Source organism: Epinephelus fuscoguttatus, linkage group LG11, assembly GCF_011397635.1.
Source record: "Epinephelus fuscoguttatus linkage group LG11, E.fuscoguttatus.final_Chr_v1".
Classification (NCBI taxonomy): Eukaryota; Metazoa; Chordata; class Actinopteri; order Perciformes; family Serranidae; genus Epinephelus; species Epinephelus fuscoguttatus.
The window spans coordinates 37,114,872-37,139,223 of record NC_064762.1 but is presented as its reverse complement, the minus strand read 5'-3'; the positions used below and the strand labels follow the sequence as shown (position 1 = coordinate 37,139,223).

Genomic DNA, 24,352 nt, shown 5'->3' with positions numbered 1-24,352 from the left:
TCAGTTTTTAAGATGTACACAGCAAAATAGCTGAAAAGACCTGTTTGTATTATTGTCATTTTCCAACATTGCTAGGACATCATTTTAAAGAATTTCTGAGCTGTAACGGGATATCCTGATTGGACATTTGCAGAACAGTCATTCAACATCTCAATGTTTGCTGGAATTCCCTGTGTACCAATGGCAGTTGTAGTGGGAGGAGGTGAAGTGATGTGGTTCCCTAACAAAATAATATGTTTTTGCGTTTTTCTTTTTCTTAAAAGTTGTGATTTTAATCTTAGGAAATTTCTGCTTTTTTTTTTTTTTTTTTTTTTTACTTTCTCGCTAATTTATGGCTTCAGTCTCAGAAAATATCTAATTATTTCCTCTCGGAATATTACCTAACCTCCCAGCTCTGTTTTTTTTTAAACTTACAACAGTCCTAATACACTGTTGGATGTAACGCATAAGGAATACAAAATACAAACATGTAAGTAAAACAGGGGGGCCAATCACCAGTCATTCTATCTATGTAATGATGCAAGGGAAAATAAATAAAACATTTATAACAAAATGTCATATTATGTAGTGTAATGCATTGTTTACTCTAATGTGGCGTCAGTGTCTCCCAGTAGCAGTTGGGGCAGTCGGAGGATGAGGTGTTTCTGCACCCACTGCCAGTGCAGAGACAGCACAGAGATGCCCTGAGAGTCTGCTGGCAGTGTGCTGCAGACATCCCAGAAACGGTCAAGCCACTGCAGCAGCTGTAGGATCTAAACAAGGCAGAACGACATGAGTAAGGAGACCAGAGCAAGGTAAAGTTTGAACTGAATAGAATGTTAAAGGCAGCTATTTATAGGAACCCATAGCTGCTGATTGTTGGGCGAAGGTTTTAGGAGTCTGAATATTTATAAAGCTTTGAAATTTGCAATACCCAGCCTTTCCTAATGATGGCTGAACAAGCCAGAGCCCTAACAACCTATTTAAGGTCTGAGACCCTGGTAAAAGTTGTCAGAGAGCTCAAATGTCTTGGGGTGCCCAAACTTTTGCAGGGTGCTCATTTCCTTTTGTTTCACTCTAACATTGTACAAAACAAAAATACAATACAATAATACACATCTTGTTTAAAATGTTGAAAAGCATGTTTCATCTTTAATTTAATGCCTTTTAGAGGTAGATCAGCTCATCTTCTCCTTAACTATTCACAGTAAACAAAAATGTGACCAGGGATGCCCAAACTTTTACATGCCACTTTTTTTTACATGACCAAACGGGCAGGTTCTAAATATGTCCGAACTGTTTTTGCTGACCAGACTGCAATTATAACCAGACTTTTTATAGTTTCCTTACTAGCTGACAGTAAGTAAACAAGGACCAAAGCTGTTACCCTAGCAACAGAACAGAAATGGAACGGTAATGACACAGTAATAAAGCAAGTGATTTCTGACCTCAAACATGATGTGGTCTGAGATGTAGGGCTGTCCACTCTGCACAGCCTGCAGGGTGAATGAGTCCCACAGTTCAAAGAAGGTCCGCAAGTGCATAAGCACCGGGTGAGGTAAGTGACCAATATCCACAGTCCCTGTGAGGGGAGAAAAACACATACTGCATTAAGTCCATCAGAGTTACATTAACATGATGCATGTTGTGTGGCTCAATAGGAAGACATTTTGATTCTGTGACTGTAACTCAGTTCTTTTTACAGGTGGGTGTCAGGTATTAAGAATTTTGATATTGCACAAGTAATGCTTCTGTCAGTTCACTGATTATCCAGAGGGTGCTGTGTGTACCTTTGCTGAAGGCCGTGGCTATTTTCAGGGCACAGTTGTGAGCAGACAGGTTGATAGCACAGGTGCAGACGACAGACCTCTCCTCTCTGTCAATCATCAGAACAATCCTAACAAATGCACAGACAAATCACTTTGCTTGGACAAAGAACAAATATCAGAGTTTTTTATTTTAACCATTTCAGAAAAAAAGTCAACATAATTTTATATATTTTCAGTCATTTCAGAACATTTACAATGCTAATTATTAGCACTTTATTGTGTGTTTCGCTTGATTTGTTGTACATACGTTCATATGTACATATTTTAGAAAGAGACTTTTTCTTTGAGCAGTGTATGGGCAATGTGCCTCAGCCAAAACTCTGCACATGGGAAGAAGGATAAAGTTGACCAACCATCTCCTACTGTACCTGTTGGCGACTGCATTCAGCGCCTCCAGAAACTCCATGTATCTTTCCTCGTCCTCAAAGTTGCACTTGTTAGCTAAAATATCCAGGTACTGCTTGTTCCATCGCATGTCCACCAGAATCCTGTATTCATCTGTAATAGACAGTGGTTAACAGTTCCTGAAGGTTTCATATGTGATGTGATGATAATGCCCTAACACATCATGGCTAACACAACATAAACACTAACCCACAGCGCTAGAAAAGACTTGGTGTTTTCATACTGTTCTCCAAAGCCCTAAGTTGCATTGAATTTCTTCTTTAAGCCATAAATTCCACATTGTGAACTGAATCATATCAACATATCAGTCACATGTGTGCGCCAATTCACGAAATACCTTCACTCGCACTGAACAATGCTTTACCTTGATGACTGTATTAACTTAGAATTCTAATTCTAATCTCAAATTTCTGACCACAAGTCCCATCATGATGCAATACTATATTGATTCTTTGGACAATGTAACAATATTTGCTGATATTGCAAGTCTGGCATGATACAATTTTAATTGGAATCCATTCAGGACCTGCAATTAACATGAGATGATATCAGTAAATATCCTTATTGTCTTTTTCTTGGCTACTTGCCATTGTCTGCCTGCAGCTAAGCAGCTGGCACTGTTGTTTAGGAAGGAGGTGTGCTGGGACAGAAATGGTGAATCAGATGTGCCATGGGAATTTCACAATAAGGGCACATCTAAAAGATGGCAGAATGTATTGATATTTTTACTATGTTTTTATTACCAAAATCAAAGACAACCAAAGAGTTTACCTATGCTGTGAGGCTGGAGCAGCTCTGCCAGTGACTTGCCCTTAGCAGTGAGTTTACCACCAAACACAGCCTTCAGAGCCCTGTTTCCTGCTTCCACTTGGACCAGAGCTGGATCTGGAAGAATTAAGAACCACACTGATTCAGGATCCAAAGTACTGGATAATACTGGACAATACTGACTAAAGAAATAGAATATTGACAAAAATGTGTACATTGAATTCTTGTCAAGGTAATATAATACACGAATAACTTCATTTGGAAGAGTATGGAAACACTGTACTTCTAAGTCTGAAATGTTGGGGTGCTGTGTCTAGAGTACACCAACCAGGGGCATATTTGTAGCTCTTCCCCAGGTGTGAGAGCCAGCTGCTGCGGAGAATCCAGTCCCCATGAGAGGCTCTCTCTGTTACCAGTCTGACTGCTGTGGGGATCAGCCTCAGAGCGTCTCCATCCGCTAGATCCACCACTCCTCCAGAGAACACCAGGCCTTCATGGACATTGCTGCTCTGCAACGCCCTCTGCAGGTCACTCAAACTCAGCGGACGACTCCTGTGGACAAAACAATTTGTGTAAATATATCTTGAAGTATCAAACTTTACGACTTGTAATAATACCTGTTAGGAATTCCATTTTAACTGTCATTTAAACGTTTTTTCAGTAATGCTGGTACAACTGCCACTTCAGGTGCTTTCAGTATTTCAACTGAATCTTTTTCTATATAGGATGGGTACATCCAGGATATGTTTATCAACATTCACAAATTTTACTTTTTTGCTGCAGACTCCTGTGATTGTGTTATTATCCTTACCGTTTGCCTTGCAGGCTGAGAGTGTTCAGGCAAAATGAGAGGACCTGTCCATCTCGGAGGACAGCGGAGAAGCAGGAATCTTCCGTGGAGAGGAGGGCGGAGGGGAAGCCGTCAGGCCAGACTCCAGCACACAGCAGCCCATTGCCCCAGTCCTCTGTGTCCAGAATGGCCAAGTGCTGCTCTATCACCTGTTGGGCTTGCTGGAAGGAAAACAATGCACTAATGTTTATTCATCCTCTGGGGAGCACGAATGTACTCACTAGTTGTCTTTAGGGTGGAAGAGAGGTCAGAAACATTTGATTTGATGGATTTATCACTTTTGCCTTTTTACTCTGTGAGGTAACATCCCTAGGAGAAATATCAAAAAGGCTGAGGTACAGTTGTCCACGGCAGCAGATCGCTCTGTGTTTCTATTGGTCAAAGTGGCAGCTGTGATGGGAAACGTTGTGAACGACAAAAAGAAAATCAAACATGATAGACTTCGGCTGTGACGTTGGCTGTTGTCTACTATGGCACACGAGATATAACAATGGATTAGCGTGGACCATACAGCGCTGCACTGGGCTATCATTGGGCTGATATCGTGCAATGTGAACCCAGCATAAGAAATTCTTAAAATCTATTCTACACCACACACAGATCCAGTGAATGGAAGTAAGGGTATGAGATTATGTGTTGTCCTTTTTTATAGCCTTTGTTTAGAGTTAGCATTTTGTATAAACTGGATACAAGCAACTCATTCATGGCTGTGAGCTGAAAATAATTTAATAATTTAAAGGAGAAAAGATGAAAGCATGGTAAATCTGACAGTTAAAGATGACTTATTTTTGGCTTAAGTCCTAAGATGGAGAAGGCATGATTAAAAAACCCACTACAGATTGTGCACACTGTCCTTTACACTGAATGATAGATAACTCAAAGACAGTGACAACATCTGGGCTACATTAAAGCTATCATCATGAGTAACAGGGACATACAACTGTGTGTCATGAGCATAGAGGAGGAATGTAGAGGTTATCTTAAGTATTTTACAACATCAACTCTTTTTTTCCCCAATGTTTTTTTGTCTAAATGTCTAATGGGAACAACAATTTTTGAAACTGGTCTGGTATTGAATGAGAGGACTGCAGTGACTAAACAGGCTGCAATGTAACCAATCAGGACATTTGCACTGGAAAATCATGTCCACTTAAAGTGCTTGTTTTTGCAACTGACAGGCTCAAACATTCATTCTAAGTGTCTAGTAATATTAGGGAAAGGATCCATACAGAGATAAGCATTTGTTGTAAATTAAGATCCCTTTAGTTTAAATGGAAACAGCTCTGAAGTCCCCATCACCAAATCCACCAGACTCCATTTAAATAAACAGTAATTTTAGTGTGTATAGGGCCAGCATATTTTCACATCTAACTGGGTGAATTAGAGGTTTATTTCAACCAAACCAGAATTTGACTGAATAGTGGGTGGATGAACCAAGACTTTTTTTGTTGTTTGTTTCATTTAGTTTCTGTTGACTTTGAATGAAGTGTGTTTTACAATGATAAAATTACTTTTAAATGTAGCGTGGTATGACTGAGCCTGCAAACCAGCACTTAAACATACAGCGCTGGTGCAAAAATGTCCGGTGTGGTTACATTACAGTCTTTTTCATAGCTGCCGGCTACAGTGCTCTTGCTTAACACTAGACCAAATTGTTGTCATTATTCATTTAGACACAAAAACATGGGGAACAGGGTCCACATTAAAAAAGTACTGAATTTACCCTTAAATGTACAATCTCTGTAAATCTCTGTCAAATGGTGTGAGCAGGTAGAAAAGAGGCCCCTCCATTAAGAAATGAAGGTGAGACAGGAGAAATATTACAGTTTGGGAATGAGAAGGGGGCATTAATACCTTTTGGCTGGCACTGGTACGTTGGCAGAGTGAGTAGGCCTCTCCACAGGCATGTTGCAGGGTGCTTGGTAAATCAACACCTCGCTGCAGCTGGCAGGACAGCAGGGTGGCAGCATGGAGGAGAGAGGCCACTGACGAGGCAGGTGAATCTGAAAGGTAAAAGACCATTTTTTTTTACACTGCAGACAGACTGACTGGCTGGCAGTATATCTCATTGTTGTCATTTTTCAGTGCTTACCCCAAATGGCAGATTTGATGCTTTTATGTATTTCAATCAGCAGATCACACACACAGTCCCCGGTCACCCCTGCAGTGTGAAGCAGGGTCTTCAGGTCCTGTGTGTCCCAGCAGACCCCCTCATGTTCCCCTGGGATGTAAACCTCCACCCCTCTGTTCCTCATGGCTCTGGAGAGCTCCCCATGTACAGGGTCCATGGTCAGGAACAACCTGCACAGCCCCACACATAAGCTGAGCGTGGACTTCTTCAATGACGTCAACAAAAACTAGACAAACTCCAATACTGCATACTACCTGAAGTTAGGATGTGGGCTGATTTTGGGGGTCTTTCCGTCTATGACGCCACGTTCATTGATGGTGAGAGATCCACCTGGCTCCAGCAGAGCGTTGAGGCGATCCAGGACAGAGGCACTAAACACATAGTACATGATCAGTGCAATCTGCCAAATATTTTGAATTTATTTATTTTTTTCAGACTCGCTGATCTCCAGACATTACTTTTCATCTACAACTCATACATACTCACTTCTCATTTCAAATGCTATCTCAAACAGTTTTGGGACTATAATTTATTAAATTCTTAAATTCAGACATGCACAAGTCTTGTTACTTTCTTTTTAACAAACTTAGTTTTCTAGCTATGGCCTTTTGTTTTGCTTTGTAAAAGCCAGTCTCAAAATCAGACATTTTCCCAAACATATCTACACTCTGGCCCTCAGCTTTTATGATGTGTAGGGCTGCAACCTCAATTATTTCCATCATCGATTAATCTGCCTGTTTTTTTCCTAAATTAATCGTTTTATCAATAAAATGTTAGGAAATAGTGTTTCATGTACAACTACTACTACTACTAATAATGTAATTTTCCAGAGCCCAACATCATGTCTTTAAATGTTATGTTTTATCTGACCAACTGTGCAAAAATCCAAAGCTACTCAGTTCATTATCATGTGAGACAAAGAAAAACACAGAATTCTGACACTAGTCAATATTTGGCTTTTTTTCCTAAAAAATTTGTTGCAGCTCTAATGATGTGTGTGGTCTCTGAAGCCTTTTAAACAATGATTCCTCTGTGAAACCCAGCCCAGTGGCGAGGCCATTATTTCCAATTCCCATGTGTAAAATGTTATTTTACAAATAGATCACCAAGCAAACACACACACAGAACACTCACTTGCAGAAGTTGACGTTGTCCATGAGCAGCCAGTCCCCAGCCTGCAGGGCCTGGACCAGCATACCGTCCAACCACTCGAAGCCTCCGTTAGTCCAGCCATCCTCCAACTGAGCAAGACGCTCCTTCAGCAGCGTGAAGTCCATCTGCAGTTTTGACATGTCTGTAGGACAAACACAAACATGTTACAGCACTGGGAATTCTTCTACATTCTTTTAAGAAAAAAAAAATCCATTTTATATCAAGCAGCACTCCATTACCAGTGAACACTTTGAGCTTGGTGTTGAGTTTCTGCAGGAGGAGGATGATGACCTCCAGCTTGTTCAGTGCCTCTGAGTTGATGGTCCCCCCAGTTCTCTGCAGTCCTTCCTCCTTCAGCCAGTGGCAGAACAGACCCCACGTCTGCAACAGGAACTCTGTGTCCTGGATGCCGACATCCAGCGACATCAGGCCTCGCCTTATTACCATGGCAACTATGTAGTCCACACTCTCCAGGACTTGTTGCCATGGCCGCATGATGTCAACCTGGAATGAAGAAAAGAGTGCCGAGTGATGTAGACTGATGTTTCCAAACAACGAAAGAGGCAAAATAAGAATCCTGAGTTCCTGGTTACCTGTTCGAAGCCTCCCAGCAGCTCGGTGGTGTCCATGGCGCTGTTCATGGCCATGACCCTGAGCCGGTGTCCTGTCAGCAGAGCCAGCAGTCTCACCAGGCTGGTCTTTCCGCTAGCTGTGGGGCCGACCAGTATGGTCATCCAGCCCATCTCCACACACTTCATCAAGGATTCCAGGGGCCGCAGTGCCTGGTGTGTGATGGACAGTGGGGGATCCAGGGCCACAGGGGCTCCGCCACTGCGTTGCAGGACAGAGAAGCCCACCTACAGGCGCAGAGAAGAGATCTTTAACTTTGTCTAAACTATTTAAAACATTTGCTGCTAAAAAAACAGATAGGTTTGGTTGTTTTGACAAACCTGTAGGTTGAGTGGAGTAATGTGAAACTGTCTGGAGCCGCTGTAAGGCTCAAAGTCCTCCCCAAACACTTTCCTGAATACGGACAGAACCTGTGTGGGGACAAGAGGGGGTTCACAGACTGAGCAGCAGAAAAAAGACTTTCCAAACAGGTATGTAACATCCTGAAGAAAACTGAAGCTGGCCATTGAATGCAGACAAGTGAGAGTATTTTATATGTTCAATATGTGCACAAATACAGGCACATAATAGCAAGAACATCACAAAAGGGCCGTCATTTTTTCTCTTTGTGTAAGTCCACTAATGAGTGGTTGCATAAATGGTAAATGGACTGAACTTGTATAACGCCTTGCTAGTCTTCTGACTGTGGTCTTTGTTTTCAGTTTTTTTATATACAAGGGTAACTTATTCCTCAGTGAGCCCAATTCAGCAGCACAGGCTCAGGAGTGTTGGACATGCGTTTGCCCTCCCCAACAGAGGCAGTTTTTGAGACACTCTGAGACTCTGTTATTATAAATATTACGTACTGAGCAGACTTATTGTTGTACAACTCTGTCCTTCAAGGATATCCACACAAGCTGTTCAAACTGATTGTTGCTGATTGTTTGAACTAAGATGGTTTTGTGGGTTTTAGTTTGCTTCTTTTGACTCTGAATGATTTACAATGGTAAAATTAGTGTTTCTTTAAATGTCTGGTGGCTTTGGCGACTGTGGTTCTGGGGCTGTTTCTAGTTAAACAAATACAATCTTATCCTTTAACAAAAATGTCCATTTCTGTAGGGATCCTTCCCATGAATTGTCTGACATTTGGAATAACAATCTGAGCCTGTCAGAGACAAAACCAAGCACTATTAGTGGATGTAAATTAACAGAGTGGTTACATTGCAGCCTGTTTTGCTGCTGCTGGCTGCAGTGGTCTTGCTCAATACTGAATCAATTTAAATAAATGTTGTTCCTTTTAGTCACTTAAACACAAAAAACGTGGGAAACTAGGGTCCAAGTTGAAAAAACCTAAGTTACACTTACTTACAGTACAACAGACATCAATCCTTTGAATAGGATTCCTTGAAAACCTAATTAAACTTTAACAGACTGATTCAACTTTAATTGATTTCATTCATTGACATATTGATAAAGTTTCTTGTGGACCCTCAAGTAAAAGCAAAGTTGGGGAACACAGTATACCTGAGCCTTGTCAGCCTCTGTTCTCATTCTGTCAGCGTACACCAGGGCTACATGTTGGCCTGGGTTGAAAAATCCTGGGGACTGGTCAGCCTGCATCAGCTGACACCAGCGGAACATGTCCCGCAGGTTGAACTCCCGGGGACTTCCTTTCTGACCCCACTGCCGCTCCACACACACCTCCTGGACAAGCTGTTGGAGGCAGAAAAAAACTTTTAAATGTCTTTCGACTCACTGAACATGTGAAGCACTGCCTAATGCTAGACTTGCTAACAGGTTGTATCTTCATTTGGCGCAGCAGAGTCAGGCTCTCATTCAGCAGTCATACAAGATTAAAGAAAGAGAAACTTACCCGGTTACTGAATTCCACCATTTTAGCAATGATTTCCTTATCAATACTGGAGAAAATTGAGTCTCCTATGAACTCCATGTCTTTGCTCGTGAGCTGGTCCACAAACACCTGAGAACACAGGAGGAAGTCAGATTTCATGAAAGTAATTACTTTGCTCAGTGACAAGATTCTAGTGTTTTCTCTTTTCAGTTCTCTTTTCAGGGAGTCGGGGAGGTCGACAGTAGCAATGGTGCAAAAGAGAAACCACTGTGACACAGTCTATGGGCTCAAGGTTTTGTGCTTGTGATATGATATTCAGAGTCAATTAAAAACCCCAGGGTTGTCTGTCAGCCATTGTGAACGTTTGACTTGAATTTGTCATCCATTTTTTCACAGTTGTACAAAACATAGACCACAACAGGCTTTGCAATCATCCTGAAGATCAGACCACAAACTCAAAATTGCATTGACCCTTACTTAAGGGTTTCTTGCTTCTTTGGAAAAGACTTAATGGCATGGGGCTGAAGCCAAACGCTGTTCATCTGCACACACTGCGATGCCACACAGCTGGTTGAATATTGGCAAAGTTTCCCTTTATAGTCATTGTCTTCTGTGGTGATCACCAGTGTTGTGGTGGTTCACTTTTACACTGTGATCTGTAGCCTATAGTTCGGCTTTAGCCTCTAACTATCTTTTTTAACCTGCTTTTGCTGCTGAGTGAGTTTGACATCCTGAATATATCCTTCAAGCACATTTTGTAGACCCCTCTGGCAGCTCCTCTTTGGAATCACCGCCTCATTTTTCCAAAAATATAATATTTCTTCAATGTTACAGTGTCGGCTCCATGCTTAATTCGACAGCTTAGTGTGACCAATTAAGTATCTGACCAAATATTTCCCCTTCTGTTTCTGAGAGATGATGTTGAGTAATGGCCAGAAAAGTGTTTTATGCACCACATTATGTCGTCACATTGAATTGACCTTTGACCTTTTGGATATAAAATGTCATCATGTCATTACTTTATCCTATTAGACATTTGTCTTAAGTTTTGTCATAATTAGCTTATGAATTCTTGAGCTATGGCCAAAAACATATTTTTGTGAAAAAATATTAAAAAACATAAAGTATATAAAAGACTGTATAATCATCTCCACTCTCTCTTACCTGAGTGAATCTGTTGAGGAAGGATTTGGGCAGTCCCTTACGCCCGCCACCTTGAGTAAAGGGGTTCTGGCAGCCAAAGATCTTTGTCTTCTCCTGCTGAACCTGGAAGCTCATCCCCAGTTCAGGAATATAGATCTCTGCTCTGTGATCAAAGCAGGCGTTCAGACCCTCCAACACCGACTGAGAGGCCAGGTTCAACTGTCAACACCAGAAACACGGCAAGTCCGTTTAATGTCACAGATTATACCAACATCATTCAATTACAATTTGTTTTAAGGAGGTCTGCAACTAAAACAAGCTTCGAGCCACAAAAGCTGGTGTACATAACTGTAAACTGTCTGAAAGGTGGTCCTTACCTCGTCCAAAACCACCCAGTGGCCTGCCTTCAAAGCAGCCAACAGGGGGCCATCGCGCCATGCAAACTCTCCTCCCTTTCCTCCCTCCACAGGGAGATCTGTTCCAAACAAATCAGTCACATCCTGCCAAGAGTACACACCATCAGCATCATAGCCAGGTACTGTTTTAAATTCAATCAGGAGCACAATCATATAAAGCATTATTCACATAAAAAGGCTCACCGTTTGCTCTGACAGGTTGATTCTGACCAGATGGTTCCCAGAAGCTTTTGCCAGTGCTGCCACCAGACTGGTCTTCCCAACGCCAGGTGAGCCTTCCAGCAGCACAGGGCGCTGCAGCTTTAGTGCCCGCAGAAGCCTCTGGGCGTTCACCGCCGTAGTGCCCGCTTTCATGGCGTAGTCGGACAGGTTACGGCTCTCAGTCTGAGGCCCTGGGTGGACATAGAGAGGATTGACCCATTTGAATGGAGAAGTTTGCAATAACCAGGGCTTTATTTTTCTTTTAATATAGTTTCACTTTTTGATATCAACATGCTCGGATATTGGGCTGAAAAACTTTTTTTAAAGCATACCACAAGTTACCTAATACACAGACATGAGATTGATATTGATCTTCTCATTTAACTCTTTGCAAGAACACAAGTATTTTTACCAAAATGTTTAACTATTAATTTATTGAGCAGGACATGCAAGCAGGTATAGTGGGACCCAAGGGGCCAACGCAACTCAGAACCAAATGGGCACTAACTTGGGGTGACAGGGAAGCCAAGAGCATTGCTAAATATGACAAATGATTTCACAACAGGTTTGTTAAGTAGGAGCCAGCTGCTAATGCTATGTACCAGGACACTGCTAATGCTGCTTGCCGTGCTGCTGCAGCTCAGTCGTAACTGTAACTGATGCTGAGACTCTACTGACTGCGTGACTGGTAGACGGCGGTGGGTGGCGCAACAGGCCAAAACACAAATTCAAAACATAAACATGATTTGCGGACAGTAATTTTTTTTTTTTTTTAAATGCGAATATTCTGGCTGTACTATTGTTGTCGGTGAGATCAGTATGTTATATTAGCATTATTCCTTAGTCTCTGTGACATATTAGGATGATTTTATGACTATTTGCTTTAGATTTCTTACATATAGCTCCTTTAACTTTTTTATTGCATCACAGATGGGACACACATCTTTTGGAGTGAAAAACAAACAATTTTAAAAAGCCAGGCTTTTCAACTACTTGAAATGGTATCATATGTTTTGATATGAAATATGCCAGTGATTAAGATTCTTTGCTTTTTTTTTGACAGTGGTGTATATGTAGCCTATCTTTGCAGAGTCTCTTTCACAGTACTGTGCTGCTGGACACAATATTCATGATTATCCCATAAATGGAAATTCACCACAATTGACTTATTGTGAGTGTTTGTTATTGTGATCTGCAATAAAATCATACTTGTAGCTGAAATATTATGAATAAATATTCAAAAATGTGTTGATCATGCCACCATATTGAAGGACATAAAAGGAAAATGGTGTTGGAAATTTGGCAAGATTTATCTGGATCCCACCGAAGGTTGGTGCACCATATTAAACATATGTTGGAGAATTATTATCATGAAAAAACACCAAAGTACAGTGATAAAAAAAAACTGTTACTGTTTTTTGACAATGAAGTCTCAAAGAACAGTTTAGTCCCTCTGTGTCAAAAAAACTCAGAGGTTTGCAACACTGAGTTTTGCATATTTCATTAAAATTGTGAAAACATTTTAAAGGCAAATGTGGCTGGGCATACAGCAGAGGATGCAGCTCCATGAAAGGAACTGGATCAAATAAAACATTTGAACAAAAACACGAGAAGTAGATTATATAGGATATGAACTCACCATACTGTAAATCTGTTAGAAATCAGTGAGGTTCATACCTAAAGCAATGTAGAAAGGGTCAATGCCAAAGAAGTCTTCGCCCCACTGGGGTTCCCGCGGCAGGCTGCTGTCATAGACTCTCAGGGCGTCCAACATTTCCTGATCCAACTCGGTCATCTTGCTCAGACGCTGTTGCAGGTAGCCCAAGCACAGCCTGCGTGCCAGGAGTGCACTGTCTGCACAGGACACTGTGGTTCCTGCAAGAAAAGGGAGGCTCAGATCACATTACTTAAACACCTCCTTAAGGAGACAAATTCTTAGTGAATTTGAGAGAAGCCGTCAGCTTACCGGAGCCAATGCCGTCTATGTAGACCAGACATGCAGCGTGGATAAAGGCGGTGACAGTGTCCAGTCTGAGGTCCCACTCTGCTTCTTCTTCATCTTCCATGGCTCCCATGGTCATGAAGCCATCTTCGTCCCGCTCGCAAACAGCATTGAGGAAGTTAACCCAAGACAGGATGTCTCTGACGCTCAGGATGCAGCGGCGGCCGAAGTCCTGCTGGGTCAGCCACTCGATGAAGTCAAGCATCAGCTCTGCGATATCGCCTCCTGCATTTGAGACCAAACAAACCATGTCACTTTATTAGAGTTTTACTTAAAGTACTTACAGCTTATCAGTTATTTTTACATGAAATAATTATGACTCTGAAGTATCAATAATCATCATGTAACGATTATGTAATACTGGTTATGTACAAGTTACCAGGGGTCAAAGTGTCTCAAAACAGTAATATATTTATATAATATATTTATTGTGTAACATGAAAAAGTCAGTTTGTTTTAAGTTTAAAGTGTAAGTTTTAATCAGGACATATAACCGAACAACTGTCACTAAAATGTTTTCCAGCATTAGTCTCTGAGCTAGTTTACCATCGAGCGACAGGCCTGAGCGCAGGTTGTGCTGGATGATCTGAACCAGGTCACTGCGGCTGTTGCTCTGAGGACACCAGATCTCTGTGAAACGGTTCCTGAGGGCAGGCGAGAGCTGTCCAAACACACACAAGCACAAAAGTCACACTCTACCTACACACAGTTCTGGTTGGTGACTCTACAAACACATTCATACATTTTAAAATGCACATTACGGGTTACAAATAAATACAACACAGTTTTTTTGAAAAAGTCATCAAGTCAGACTTTGGTCACTTGTGCACATGGGAGAACTTTTTCTTGTAGGCTTCCTCCAAGAAAGTCCCGTCTGACAGAAATCTATACATTTTAACCAAAACCATGACTTTTTATTTTGGTCTCTGTAACCGAAGAGCGACACATTATAAAGGACTGAGTGGGCGCGAACGCAAGTAATCAACTTCTCGATATCCATTGTTGGAACAAGTGTGCTGTAGGAACCAATACTACATGCCTTGTTCTCTGGGACCCGCTTCATCGAAGCACGTTAGCATTCTGATGGTTGCCGCCGAACCGCGTCAGAGCTCATTACCATGAAGTTAAACAAGTTTTAACTCTCCTCTGGACCGCTCCGGTCGCTTTGGTCGCCCAAGACGTGCGGCTGACGACCAGGTCGCCCAAGTCGCCCGGGTCGCCAGGCTCTCATTGCAAATGAATGACTTCCGCCGTTTTGGAAGCTCCGGTTGCTGTTGGTGTAAACGTACAGTAAGATGCACCGACAACACAGAGGAAACATCCTCTTTATTAATCTACCTCCTTCTTGCCAAAGTCTCCTCCAGGATTCATGGTGGCAACCAGACGGAATCCTGCAGCTGCTCCGATCAGCTCCACGTCGTCATTGTCCCCGCTGCCCTTCTCTGCCAGCACAAGGGACCTCTCTGTCTCTAGAACACTGACAAAAACACAACACACTGTTATTCACCTGTACGTGGTTGTAAAAAGAGCAACTTGTCATGTTTATGTTGGATTTTGTGGCTCAAAATACATTAAGTGTTGTAAAAGTGCAATCCTTTGCAGATATGTCTTAGTAACTTTCATCAAGACGTGCACTAAAAACTTAAAAAAGGGCAGAGAAGGTTTGTTTTGTGGCATGAAATGTCAAGTTGAAGCAAATGCATATTTCTGTGGGCAAAATGTTAACATATGCATATTTGTCTGACAGATGAACACAGGTAATCTGTATTGATGGCCTCACATAAATCTCCCTTTTAATAACAAAGAGGAATCCTCAAGGTTCCGTGCTTAAATTTAACGACATTTTTACTCTAGCACAAGACTTATAATATCCACTTTTATGCAGATGATACTATCTTATATACATATGGCTCTTCTCCACCTCGACCTGTATGAAGATTTCAGACATCTCTGCAGAACCTCAAACTTGTTCTGAATACCGACAAGACAAAGTGTGTTTTAATCTCAAGAACTCATACTTCATCTTCCTGCCACACATACACATAATGATAGTCAGTGAATTTGTAAATATCTGGGATTTTGGGTAGACAGCTCTCTGACTTATAAACCTCATTCTGAACAACTGGCTCACAAATGTGTTTCTTTTACTAGACTGAAGCAGGTTTTTTTTATGAGGGCCAATCGACCATCACGTCTGAGATGTATGACTGTGAACATATTCCTTATTCTCATCCTGCTTGCTCTACCTTAACACAACCCTGTGCCTTGTGTTTCATCACAGGAGAGAAATATCCCACTGTGTAATATATCAAACTGTAGACTGGTCCTCACTGGGGTTGGGAACGATTAACCGATATGACCGGATATCCAGTTTCACAAGCGAGAGATATGGCTGCGTCGGTAGCAGCCTCCTCAATCGGTACGATTCAGCCATGAATCCTTAGATGGATCGATTGTAGAGTCATGGATCAGGTATCGCGAGACTAGCAATCGGTTGACTGGCTTTAACAGTTTGCATCTCTAAAACAACGCGAGAGCCGGCGGCATGCTCTGTAGCAGGCATTACTGACAACGATAATGGATGTAAACATCAGCGCCAGTTTGACCGGTGGAGATGAGTAACAGAAGCTAATGCTGGTTGGATAAACCAGGGAGCAGCCAAGCCGCAGCAGAAACTAAAGGCGAATTCTGCCGGTTGTGGGTTGAACGGGGGTCACAGACACAGACAGAAATATATATTCCTGTCAAATACGGAGGCCATAGTGCTCCGCGGCAGTGACCGAGAAGCCCGGCTCCAGGTCCAAGAAGTCTTCATTGGTGTCATGACTGCCCAAAAATACCTGAACAGCCGAGCTGTGGCAGCACCAGCACACAGGTATGTGACATGTCAGAGGAGAAACGAGCAGTTCACATTTCCACAAGGGACGCTTTAGGGACTGTTCTTTACTTGACAGGGGAGGAGGGTGGCTGGTTGATTTTGATTTTATTTATTTATTTTATTTTGATCCCCCGCTATGTTAATCACTTATTAATGCTGTTTTTGAAGTATGAATAAGTCAATAAGTAATTTATTCCACTGAAATATCATTGATATATTATAGAAAAGTGATTTATCTTTTTATAAATGACAAACACAATGTGTAGCAAACACAGAGAAATAGTCTGTCAGTGATAAGCTGCTAGTCATCACAGTCCATGATATCAACTAATAACAGGAGATGAAGACAACAGCAGATGAAGCGCTCATGTGGGTTGCAGTATCATGGTATCCAGGAAGGTGCTCTTTGGTCAGGAAATGTAGTACAGCTTGAAAAAAACAAAAACCAAGGCAACTCTTCTCTGGCCATGCTCACGCCATGCGGCCATGCTCACTGGCCTTCATCAGGCCAACATGTTTCGGCCATGCTCACTGGCCTTCATCAGGGCTTGCCCTGATGAAGGCCAGTGAGCATGGCCGAAACATGTTGGTGATTTTAATGTTCATCATGAACTAGCCATTTAATAAAGGCTTTTTAACTTTTACACGAGAGAAGAGTTGCCTTGGTTTTTTTTTTTTTCAAGCTAATAACAGGAGATGTCAGATTCTGCCCCTACATTGCATGTTATTATTTTATTCTGCTTTATGTTTATATTGTACAGCGTTATAATAAACTTTATTCCAGACTCAAGTCCATATAAGATACATACAAAAACACAGACAATGTGTGATTTTGTTGTTGTTTGTCTTTTTATTTTATTTTTGCCAGTGCCATACAGCAACAATGCTTGGGGATGTGGGATGTGAAAATACTGTAAGAATATCACTTTTATAGAATTGGCTTCTTTATTTTATAATATATGATTAATGTCTACATCAACAAATGTTAACCATAGAATCGTATCAAATCGTATCGAATCGTAATGTTCCTACACTGTATCGAATCGTTCTGTATTAAAAATATATCGTTTTTGAATCATATTGTAACCCATGTATCTAGATATGTATCGAATCGTCTATCACAGACAGATTCCAAACCCTAGTCCTCACTAGCTACAAGAAAACAACTACACACTATCACTTCTGTTTATAAATGTCTTCTGCTAAAGCTGTATAACACATCTCTGCTCTAAATCTAAAGTACTGTTCAGCAGAGCATGACTCTCTCAGAGCAGTGTGACTGTGTGTGTTTCAAAAGGGATCTTGATCAAGAGGAGATGACCTGATTAAGTAAAGGTTAGAACATTAGCATCCAATACATGTATTTTGTGGTCGGAAATGCAGTCCGGGGTAGAGAGAAAGTTAAAAAAATCCCTGTGTCCTGAGAAAGCCTTACATATGCACTTAAATATTTTAATACGGTTATGAAATGTTAATTCTGTTGGGATTTTCTCATATGCAAATATGCCAAAAAATGTGTGTCTGTGAGCGTGTACCTGTTGAGTCTCTCCAGCACTGAGTCATCTGCAAGGGAGATCTCATCCATGAGAAACACTCCTCCCTCCCTCATGGCCAGCACCAAGGGACCATCATGCCACTGAAACAGTCTGCTGTCCTCACCATCAGTCTACACACACACACACACACACACACACACACACACACAGCAAGGGTGTTTGGGTGACATTGCTAATGCTCCCAGACAGAGAGTATACATACATGATACATGCATAATACTCTTGTTTTTCTGAGCAAGTGGTGAGACAAAAATGCAAGTGGAAATCAAAATGGAATGCAATGCAATAAATGATTTATCTATACAAAAGTGACATTATTTTTTTCACTAACATGAAAATACGTTTCAGGAATAACAGGATGGCTGATGTCATCTTTGATTTAGTTATGCATCTTGCTCACTTAAAAAAACAACAACTGTGGATTACACTCTGCCCCTCTAACATTCTCTTTTGCCTACAGTTTTTACAATTTCTCATTAGTACCTGATGTGTGTGTCTGACGGGTCGCAGGCCTCCCAGAAAGTCAGATGTCTCCATGTGGAGGTGACAGTTGACAGAGAAAAACTTCTGTCCGGTCAAAGCGGCAAACAGCTGGCAGATTGTAGTTTTCCCACAGCTGGTGAGAGAGCAGGAAAAAAAGCTTAGCATGATTAATAACAGCACATGCTGCAGGTTGCCCAGGTGAAACCTAAGTTAAATACTTAGATCAGTATATTTACATGCTAACAATCACAATGCTAATGTAAAAATATTAACTATGTTCAGGTTTAGCATATAAGCATGACAACATTTGCTGATGTGCAAAAAATTACAGCCGAGGCTGTTGGGAAGGTTTTTGGAGTCACAGGTATTTGGTCATTTGGTATGACTTCATGGAGGTGCTATGGGAAAGGTTAGTCGATGATCATAGTTCTAACAAATTCTCATGTAAGAACCATGCATGTACAAATACACAAAATATGACCTAAATCTGTCAGATAGTTGTCCGGATATTTAAGGCTTGGCTTTAAGTTTCACGTTATTTAAGTTTTAAGTTCTTTATTATCATATGCACAACAATTACAGTGGTTCTTGGCAATGAACATCTTGAATCTCAGGTTCCCTCCAACAATGTTAATTACATGTTTGTATGAAAAGAGGAGAAAATAACTAAAGTAAAAGAAAAAGAAGAATCTAAGACATAAAATAGTTCAAGTCAAAATGTAAAAAAGTTATAAAATGTTATATAAATAAAATAATCAATCAATTTGAATGTTATGGTAGACAGTAACTGCAAATAAATAAACTAAAGACAAACACAGTGATATACAAATGAATACAGAGGTGTCAACACTTAGAGACAGTAAGTCAAGTAATGACAGAATTTATACATTTATAAAATGACATAATATGGTCTGGAACACATGCTGTGTCTTTGACTACCTGAAAAATATGAGGTTGGGTGCCACTCTTGTGCCACCTCTGATCGGCACAGAAGCACTGCATCATAGCCTTTTTACCAGAAATCCCAAGTTCAGAGCTGATCTTCCAGGTGTTGTTTTTCAAGTTTCTATGAGTCCTAAAACCTTGTCCATGGTACAGGTGTAAATCTGTTGGTACTGTATCACTGTACTAAAATGATCAACAAGTCATATTTATCATAGACTGATCTTTGCGGAAAAAAGGGAAGATATCTACCAGCTGTGACTGGTTGTCCCTCATCAATGTTCCAAAAGTTGAACTTTGTTTATCTCAGTGCGCAGCTCTCGTGCCCTGACAAACAGGCACTTAGAAAAGCTTGTGTGCCATAGCAGGGCGCAACAAATTCAGCATGTGCACGCACCCTTATCGTGAAGTGACGGTGTCAAGTGATGAGCTCAAGAGTTCAAAAGTCTAAACGTCTGTGAGACGAAGCCGTCAAAATCACCTTGTCCATTTTCCTCTAATCTTAAAGACAGAATGATCTGTCTGGTAGATTTGAATCTTACCCAGTGTCTCCTACAAGCAGGACAGACTCCCCAAATCGAAGCGCCCTTCCTACCAGCACAGCTAGTCTTCTCATGCCGTGTGTCCACACCACATGGCGAAACTCTTCTGGGACTCCAGCGATGCTGTCGATGAAGGGACCTGCCAATCAGAGTATCAAGATAACATGATAATGCGTTCAAATGTTGATTCTATAATGTGCTGTGCATGTTGTGAACGCCATATGGTCATCTCTATCATAAGTCATCGCTCCCTCAATTTAAAACCATGAGGTAGATATTTTGCCCTGATTAAAATAACTCAGTAGAGCCACTTTGGATTTGAAAACTACAACAGTTAATTCAGAAAAAAATAGAATTACCGCCTTACAAACCAGTCAAGTTACAGTTGCAGTTTACATCCATGTCTAACCAGACTAATATGCAGCAATGACAGCAGACAATGCTTCAAATATGGAAATTGCTGCAAAGAAACTACATATTCTAAAATGTGGATGCCTCACACACATCTTCAATCCAGCAGCACAGAAGATCGAACAATCAGCACAGTTTCAAGGTGGACACCCAAGATCAGTGTCACCAATTCAGTATCTAACCAAATGTCTCCCTTTCTGTTCCTAAGATAGGGTGCAGAATAATGGCTAGAAAAATCTCTCGTCTCGTCGTCCTCCGCTTATCCGGGTCCGGGTCGTGGGGGCAGCAGCCTCAGCAAAGAAGCCCAGACAGTCCTCTCCCCAGCCACCTCCGTCATCTCTACCGAGGGAATCCCGAGGCGTTCCCAGGCCAGCCGGGTGATGTAATCCCTCCAGCGTGTCCTGGGGAGGCCCCGAGGTCTCCTCCCGGTTGGACATGCCCGAAACACCTCGCAAGGGAGGCGTCCAGGAGGCATCCTTACCAGATGCCCGAACCACCTCAACTGGCTCCTCTCGATGTGGAGGAGCAGTGCCTCTACTCCGAGTCCCTCCTGGATGCCCGAGCTCCTCACCCTATCTCTAAGGCTGAGCCCAGCCACCCTGCAGAGGAAACTCATTTCGGCCGCTTGTACTCGCGATCTCGTTCTTTCGGTCACTACCCAAAGCTCGTGACCATAGGTGAGGGTTGGAACGTATATCGACCGGTAAATTGAGAGCTTCGCTTTCTGGCTAAGCTCCCTTTTCACCACTAGAAAAGTGTTGAACATTATGATGTTACAGTGGAGCTGACCTTCGACCTTTTGGATATACAGTGTCATCACAAGATTGTTTTATCCTATTAGACATTTGTGTTTTTGAGGTCACAGTGACCTTGACCTTTGACCACCAAAATATAATAAGTTCATTATTAGATCCAAGTGGACAATTGCACTAAATTCAAATATATTTATATTCCCAGAAGATGTTTTTAAGATATTGCGTTCACCAGAATAAGACAGACAAGGTCTTAGTGGTCTTGACCACCAAAATCTAATCAGTTCATCCTTGTACGTTTGTGCCAAATTTGGAGAAATTCCCTTGAGGTGAATGGAAGGACAACTCGAAAACAAAATGGTTACAGCCACAGCTATCATTGGTGCTGTGACTTTAAAAAAACCCTGCATTATTTCACCAAACTTAGAGTATTCCAGGACATCAACTCGAGCTGTTATTGCAATGCAATGCGGCAGAGTGAGGTGACCCTGGATCAGTATGTGGTAGTCAAGCGTTATTATGTTCCACTCACTGAACTGGCTGGTGACCTGTTTCTGAGAAAACAGGTTTTCAGGGTTCACCGTCCTCTTGAAGTGCTTCTCCAGGATGGATAGGATGGTGGCCTCTTCCTCTGGCTTCCTCACACGGCCTGCCAGCAGCATGTACCCTGATGAAGACAACCATGGCATTATCTTAAGTTTCAATGCAACACAGGTGTCACTTGGTGACTTAACAGACACATCTGTTGAGCCTCACCATCATCAGCCAAATGCTGCTGCCAGTCATGAGAGGCGTCTGTCTGCTCCTCCAGCCTGTAGCGATCTGCCCAGCGGAAGAGATCTCTGAGGGTGATGAAGCCGTGTTTCCCCGCAAATACAGAAGATCCCCTGCGCAAGGACTGATGGTGGGAAAACACAATACACACAGGAAGTTAGGCTCACCCAAAATAAGTGGGTAATACTAAGAGATATGCAGGATACACAGAAAGTACTACAACAACATACAACATTACAGTTACCTGAAGGTCTTGCATGACCTTGACCAGCTTGGTGCAGTAGGATGGAGGCAGGCTGCACCTCTGATGGAGGATGGTCTCCAGCTCTCCACTGGGCAGCTCATCAAAGTGCAGCTCCACAAAACGGTTCCTGAAAGCCCTGGAGAGCACCTGGAGATCAATCGGTAAAGATTACTCAACTTGTTTTTACATTTAGTTTGACAGGTAGTAGTGGAGTATGTTTATCAGTTTCGCCTAGATAATAGATCAAATGTAACTCAAGACAACATTACCATAACCTTTATGAAGCTTATAATGTTCAGTTTTTGTTTAGCCAAAAACCTTTCCTTGTTCTATGCAAGGAAACTATAAAAGAAGGAAGGGGCATTACATCAGTGACAGCATTTGAATTTTGGATTGGAACCGGACTTTGGTGCCACTTCCACTGAAGTTATTGGGGTGGGCGTGACAAGTCCCACTGTAATGTTATTTCCCCTTTCACTAAAAAATGCTTTCAACAAATACAAAAACACACATTACCTAAAGTTGATTGATGAATTTTATCTAAATAGGTGCATTCGTTTTCCTACCTTCTTAATCTAAAAGTAACCTCACTGCAACCATGCCATCAGAAAAATCTCTCTCAGACTCAATGAACTGTATACCTTTCTACCGCCGTAGAGACCAGGGGGATTCTGGGTAGCAAACAGCAAGAATCTGGGGTGAGCCTTGATGACTTCCTGTGTCTCAGCCACAAAGAGCTCCCTGTTGTCATCGAGTAGTCTGTTAAGAGCCTCCAGGACATCAGTGGGGGCGAGGTTAAGCTCATCCAGGATGATCCAGTAGCCTTTCCTCATGGCATCTATCAGAACGCCTGCAGCAGATAGACAAGCAATTGACATTAAGTAGAGCTTAGATTCTCTGCCCGAGCCCGAACCCGATCCGGTTCCTCATAATAGACCTGGGCTATGGAACCAACTGCTTATCACACCTGGGGGGCCCCCCTTCATGGCGCCACTGGCCGCGCACATGTGAGTTGTCAACGATGACAACGTGTGTCGGCTTCGTCAAGTGTACCAAGTGCAGCACAATGCTGGTATATGACAGCAAAAAGACGGGGACCTCAACACTTAAGAGGCACATAACGAAGGCTTGTCATGGAAAGCAAGACGAGAGTCAGCCTTCAATGTCCACGTTCGTATCCTTAAAAAAAAATGTCGGGTTTAAACCGGGCTCAGGCTCATAATAACAGTTGAAGGGACAGGCCGGGCTGGGCTTGGACAGAAAACGCATGGGCTCGGGCAGGGTTGGGCTGGATTTTTTGGGCCCGATCTATGCTCTACACTGAAGGGGTGGCTAAGAGTTCAATCAAATAGTTTTTTCCAAACAATGATCAAAAATATAATTTCTAAGCTTTGTTGCTGTGCCAGAGATTAAAAAAAAGTTTTTCTTCTTCAGTTTAAATATTCTGGTTGTTACTATGGATGCTGCTTTGATTTGACCTAAATCACATTTCACTGAGATGTAGACATTTCAGATACTGTACAATGGCCTAATAAATGTGAACCTCATTGTTTTTCAAGAAGGGTTTAGCAAGAGTATTCGTACCCTCTTTGAACACCAGCTTGCCCCTGTCGTCTGATGAGTAGCAGCCGATGTACTCCTGGATGTCAGTGTGCTCATGGTTGTTGATTCTCACACACTGGTTCCCCGTGGCTGCAGCCAGCCAGCGGATTAAGCTGGTCTTCCCCACGGACGTCTCACCCTGGATCAGCACTGGGTGAGTCCTGTGAGGCCGAAACATTAAGAAGGAGAGAGTGATGGGAGGGCAAACTCATCATGAACTTCATGTAGAGTGATGTTGTGCCAAATAAACCCAAAGGGCTGCTGAGTGGTGAGGAGGGACAGCTGAGTCATACAGCAGCCATTGTTGACAATATTAAAACAGAACACCCATCGTTTATTGTCTTCATATATGACAGGCGATGGCTGTATCAACATTCCACATTTCTCCCGTTACTGTTTATGACAAGATGATTACATATACTGAGAAATTAATTCATGCCTTGAATCTGCACTATCAATATTGTTACATTAACACCTCATATTAACAATACAATCAAGCTATGGAGCTTTAACTGAAGAAATGTTTGTTTTTGACTGATATTTTCTTCAGGTTTCAGATCAGTCATTTTGACTAATGCTTTTCATGCTCCTCTGCTGAGTAACAAACTACAAGATGTATATACAACAATGTAAATTTAGTGCAGTATATGGCATGTCAACATACTTTTGTGTACATGTGGTCTCAGACTACTTTGCATGTTTTGGACCCATTAGTGATGCACCATGCAATGATATTTTGTCAGCTCCCACTTAACACCTTTGGAATGAACAGGAACACCAACTGTGAGCTAGGCCTTCTCACCCAGCATTAATGTTGGACCTCAGTAATAG

The 24,352-nt window shown here is 41.9% G+C and overlaps 1 protein-coding gene across 1 annotated transcript in view; it reads right to left on the bottom strand.

Annotated features, from left to right (window-relative positions):
- mdn1 (midasin AAA ATPase 1) overlaps positions 1-24,352 on the bottom strand; it is an 85,029-nt gene that overhangs the window by 30,477 nt on the left and 30,200 nt on the right. Inside the window, exons 24-54 of the mRNA XM_049590430.1 lie at positions 23,504-23,682; positions 22,561-22,769; positions 21,920-22,066; positions 21,658-21,799; positions 21,434-21,568; positions 19,739-19,877; positions 18,255-18,387; positions 17,751-17,881; positions 14,676-14,814; positions 13,884-13,998; positions 13,302-13,562; positions 13,013-13,210; positions 11,318-11,526; positions 11,096-11,218; positions 10,740-10,937; positions 9,597-9,704; positions 9,248-9,436; positions 8,065-8,154; positions 7,708-7,971; positions 7,354-7,618; positions 7,097-7,256; positions 6,217-6,333; positions 5,924-6,132; positions 5,686-5,834; positions 3,793-3,992; positions 3,310-3,533; positions 2,985-3,098; positions 2,177-2,306; positions 1,770-1,876; positions 1,428-1,561; positions 586-752 (exon numbers count right to left, since the gene is read on the bottom strand). Of these exons, the coding sequence (XP_049446387.1) occupies positions 586-752; positions 1,428-1,561; positions 1,770-1,876; positions 2,177-2,306; positions 2,985-3,098; positions 3,310-3,533; positions 3,793-3,992; positions 5,686-5,834; positions 5,924-6,132; positions 6,217-6,333; positions 7,097-7,256; positions 7,354-7,618; positions 7,708-7,971; positions 8,065-8,154; positions 9,248-9,436; positions 9,597-9,704; positions 10,740-10,937; positions 11,096-11,218; positions 11,318-11,526; positions 13,013-13,210; positions 13,302-13,562; positions 13,884-13,998; positions 14,676-14,814; positions 17,751-17,881; positions 18,255-18,387; positions 19,739-19,877; positions 21,434-21,568; positions 21,658-21,799; positions 21,920-22,066; positions 22,561-22,769; positions 23,504-23,682 (5,085 nt within the window). The remainder of the gene's footprint in view (positions 1-585; positions 753-1,427; positions 1,562-1,769; positions 1,877-2,176; positions 2,307-2,984; positions 3,099-3,309; positions 3,534-3,792; positions 3,993-5,685; positions 5,835-5,923; positions 6,133-6,216; positions 6,334-7,096; positions 7,257-7,353; positions 7,619-7,707; positions 7,972-8,064; positions 8,155-9,247; positions 9,437-9,596; positions 9,705-10,739; positions 10,938-11,095; positions 11,219-11,317; positions 11,527-13,012; positions 13,211-13,301; positions 13,563-13,883; positions 13,999-14,675; positions 14,815-17,750; positions 17,882-18,254; positions 18,388-19,738; positions 19,878-21,433; positions 21,569-21,657; positions 21,800-21,919; positions 22,067-22,560; positions 22,770-23,503; positions 23,683-24,352) is intronic.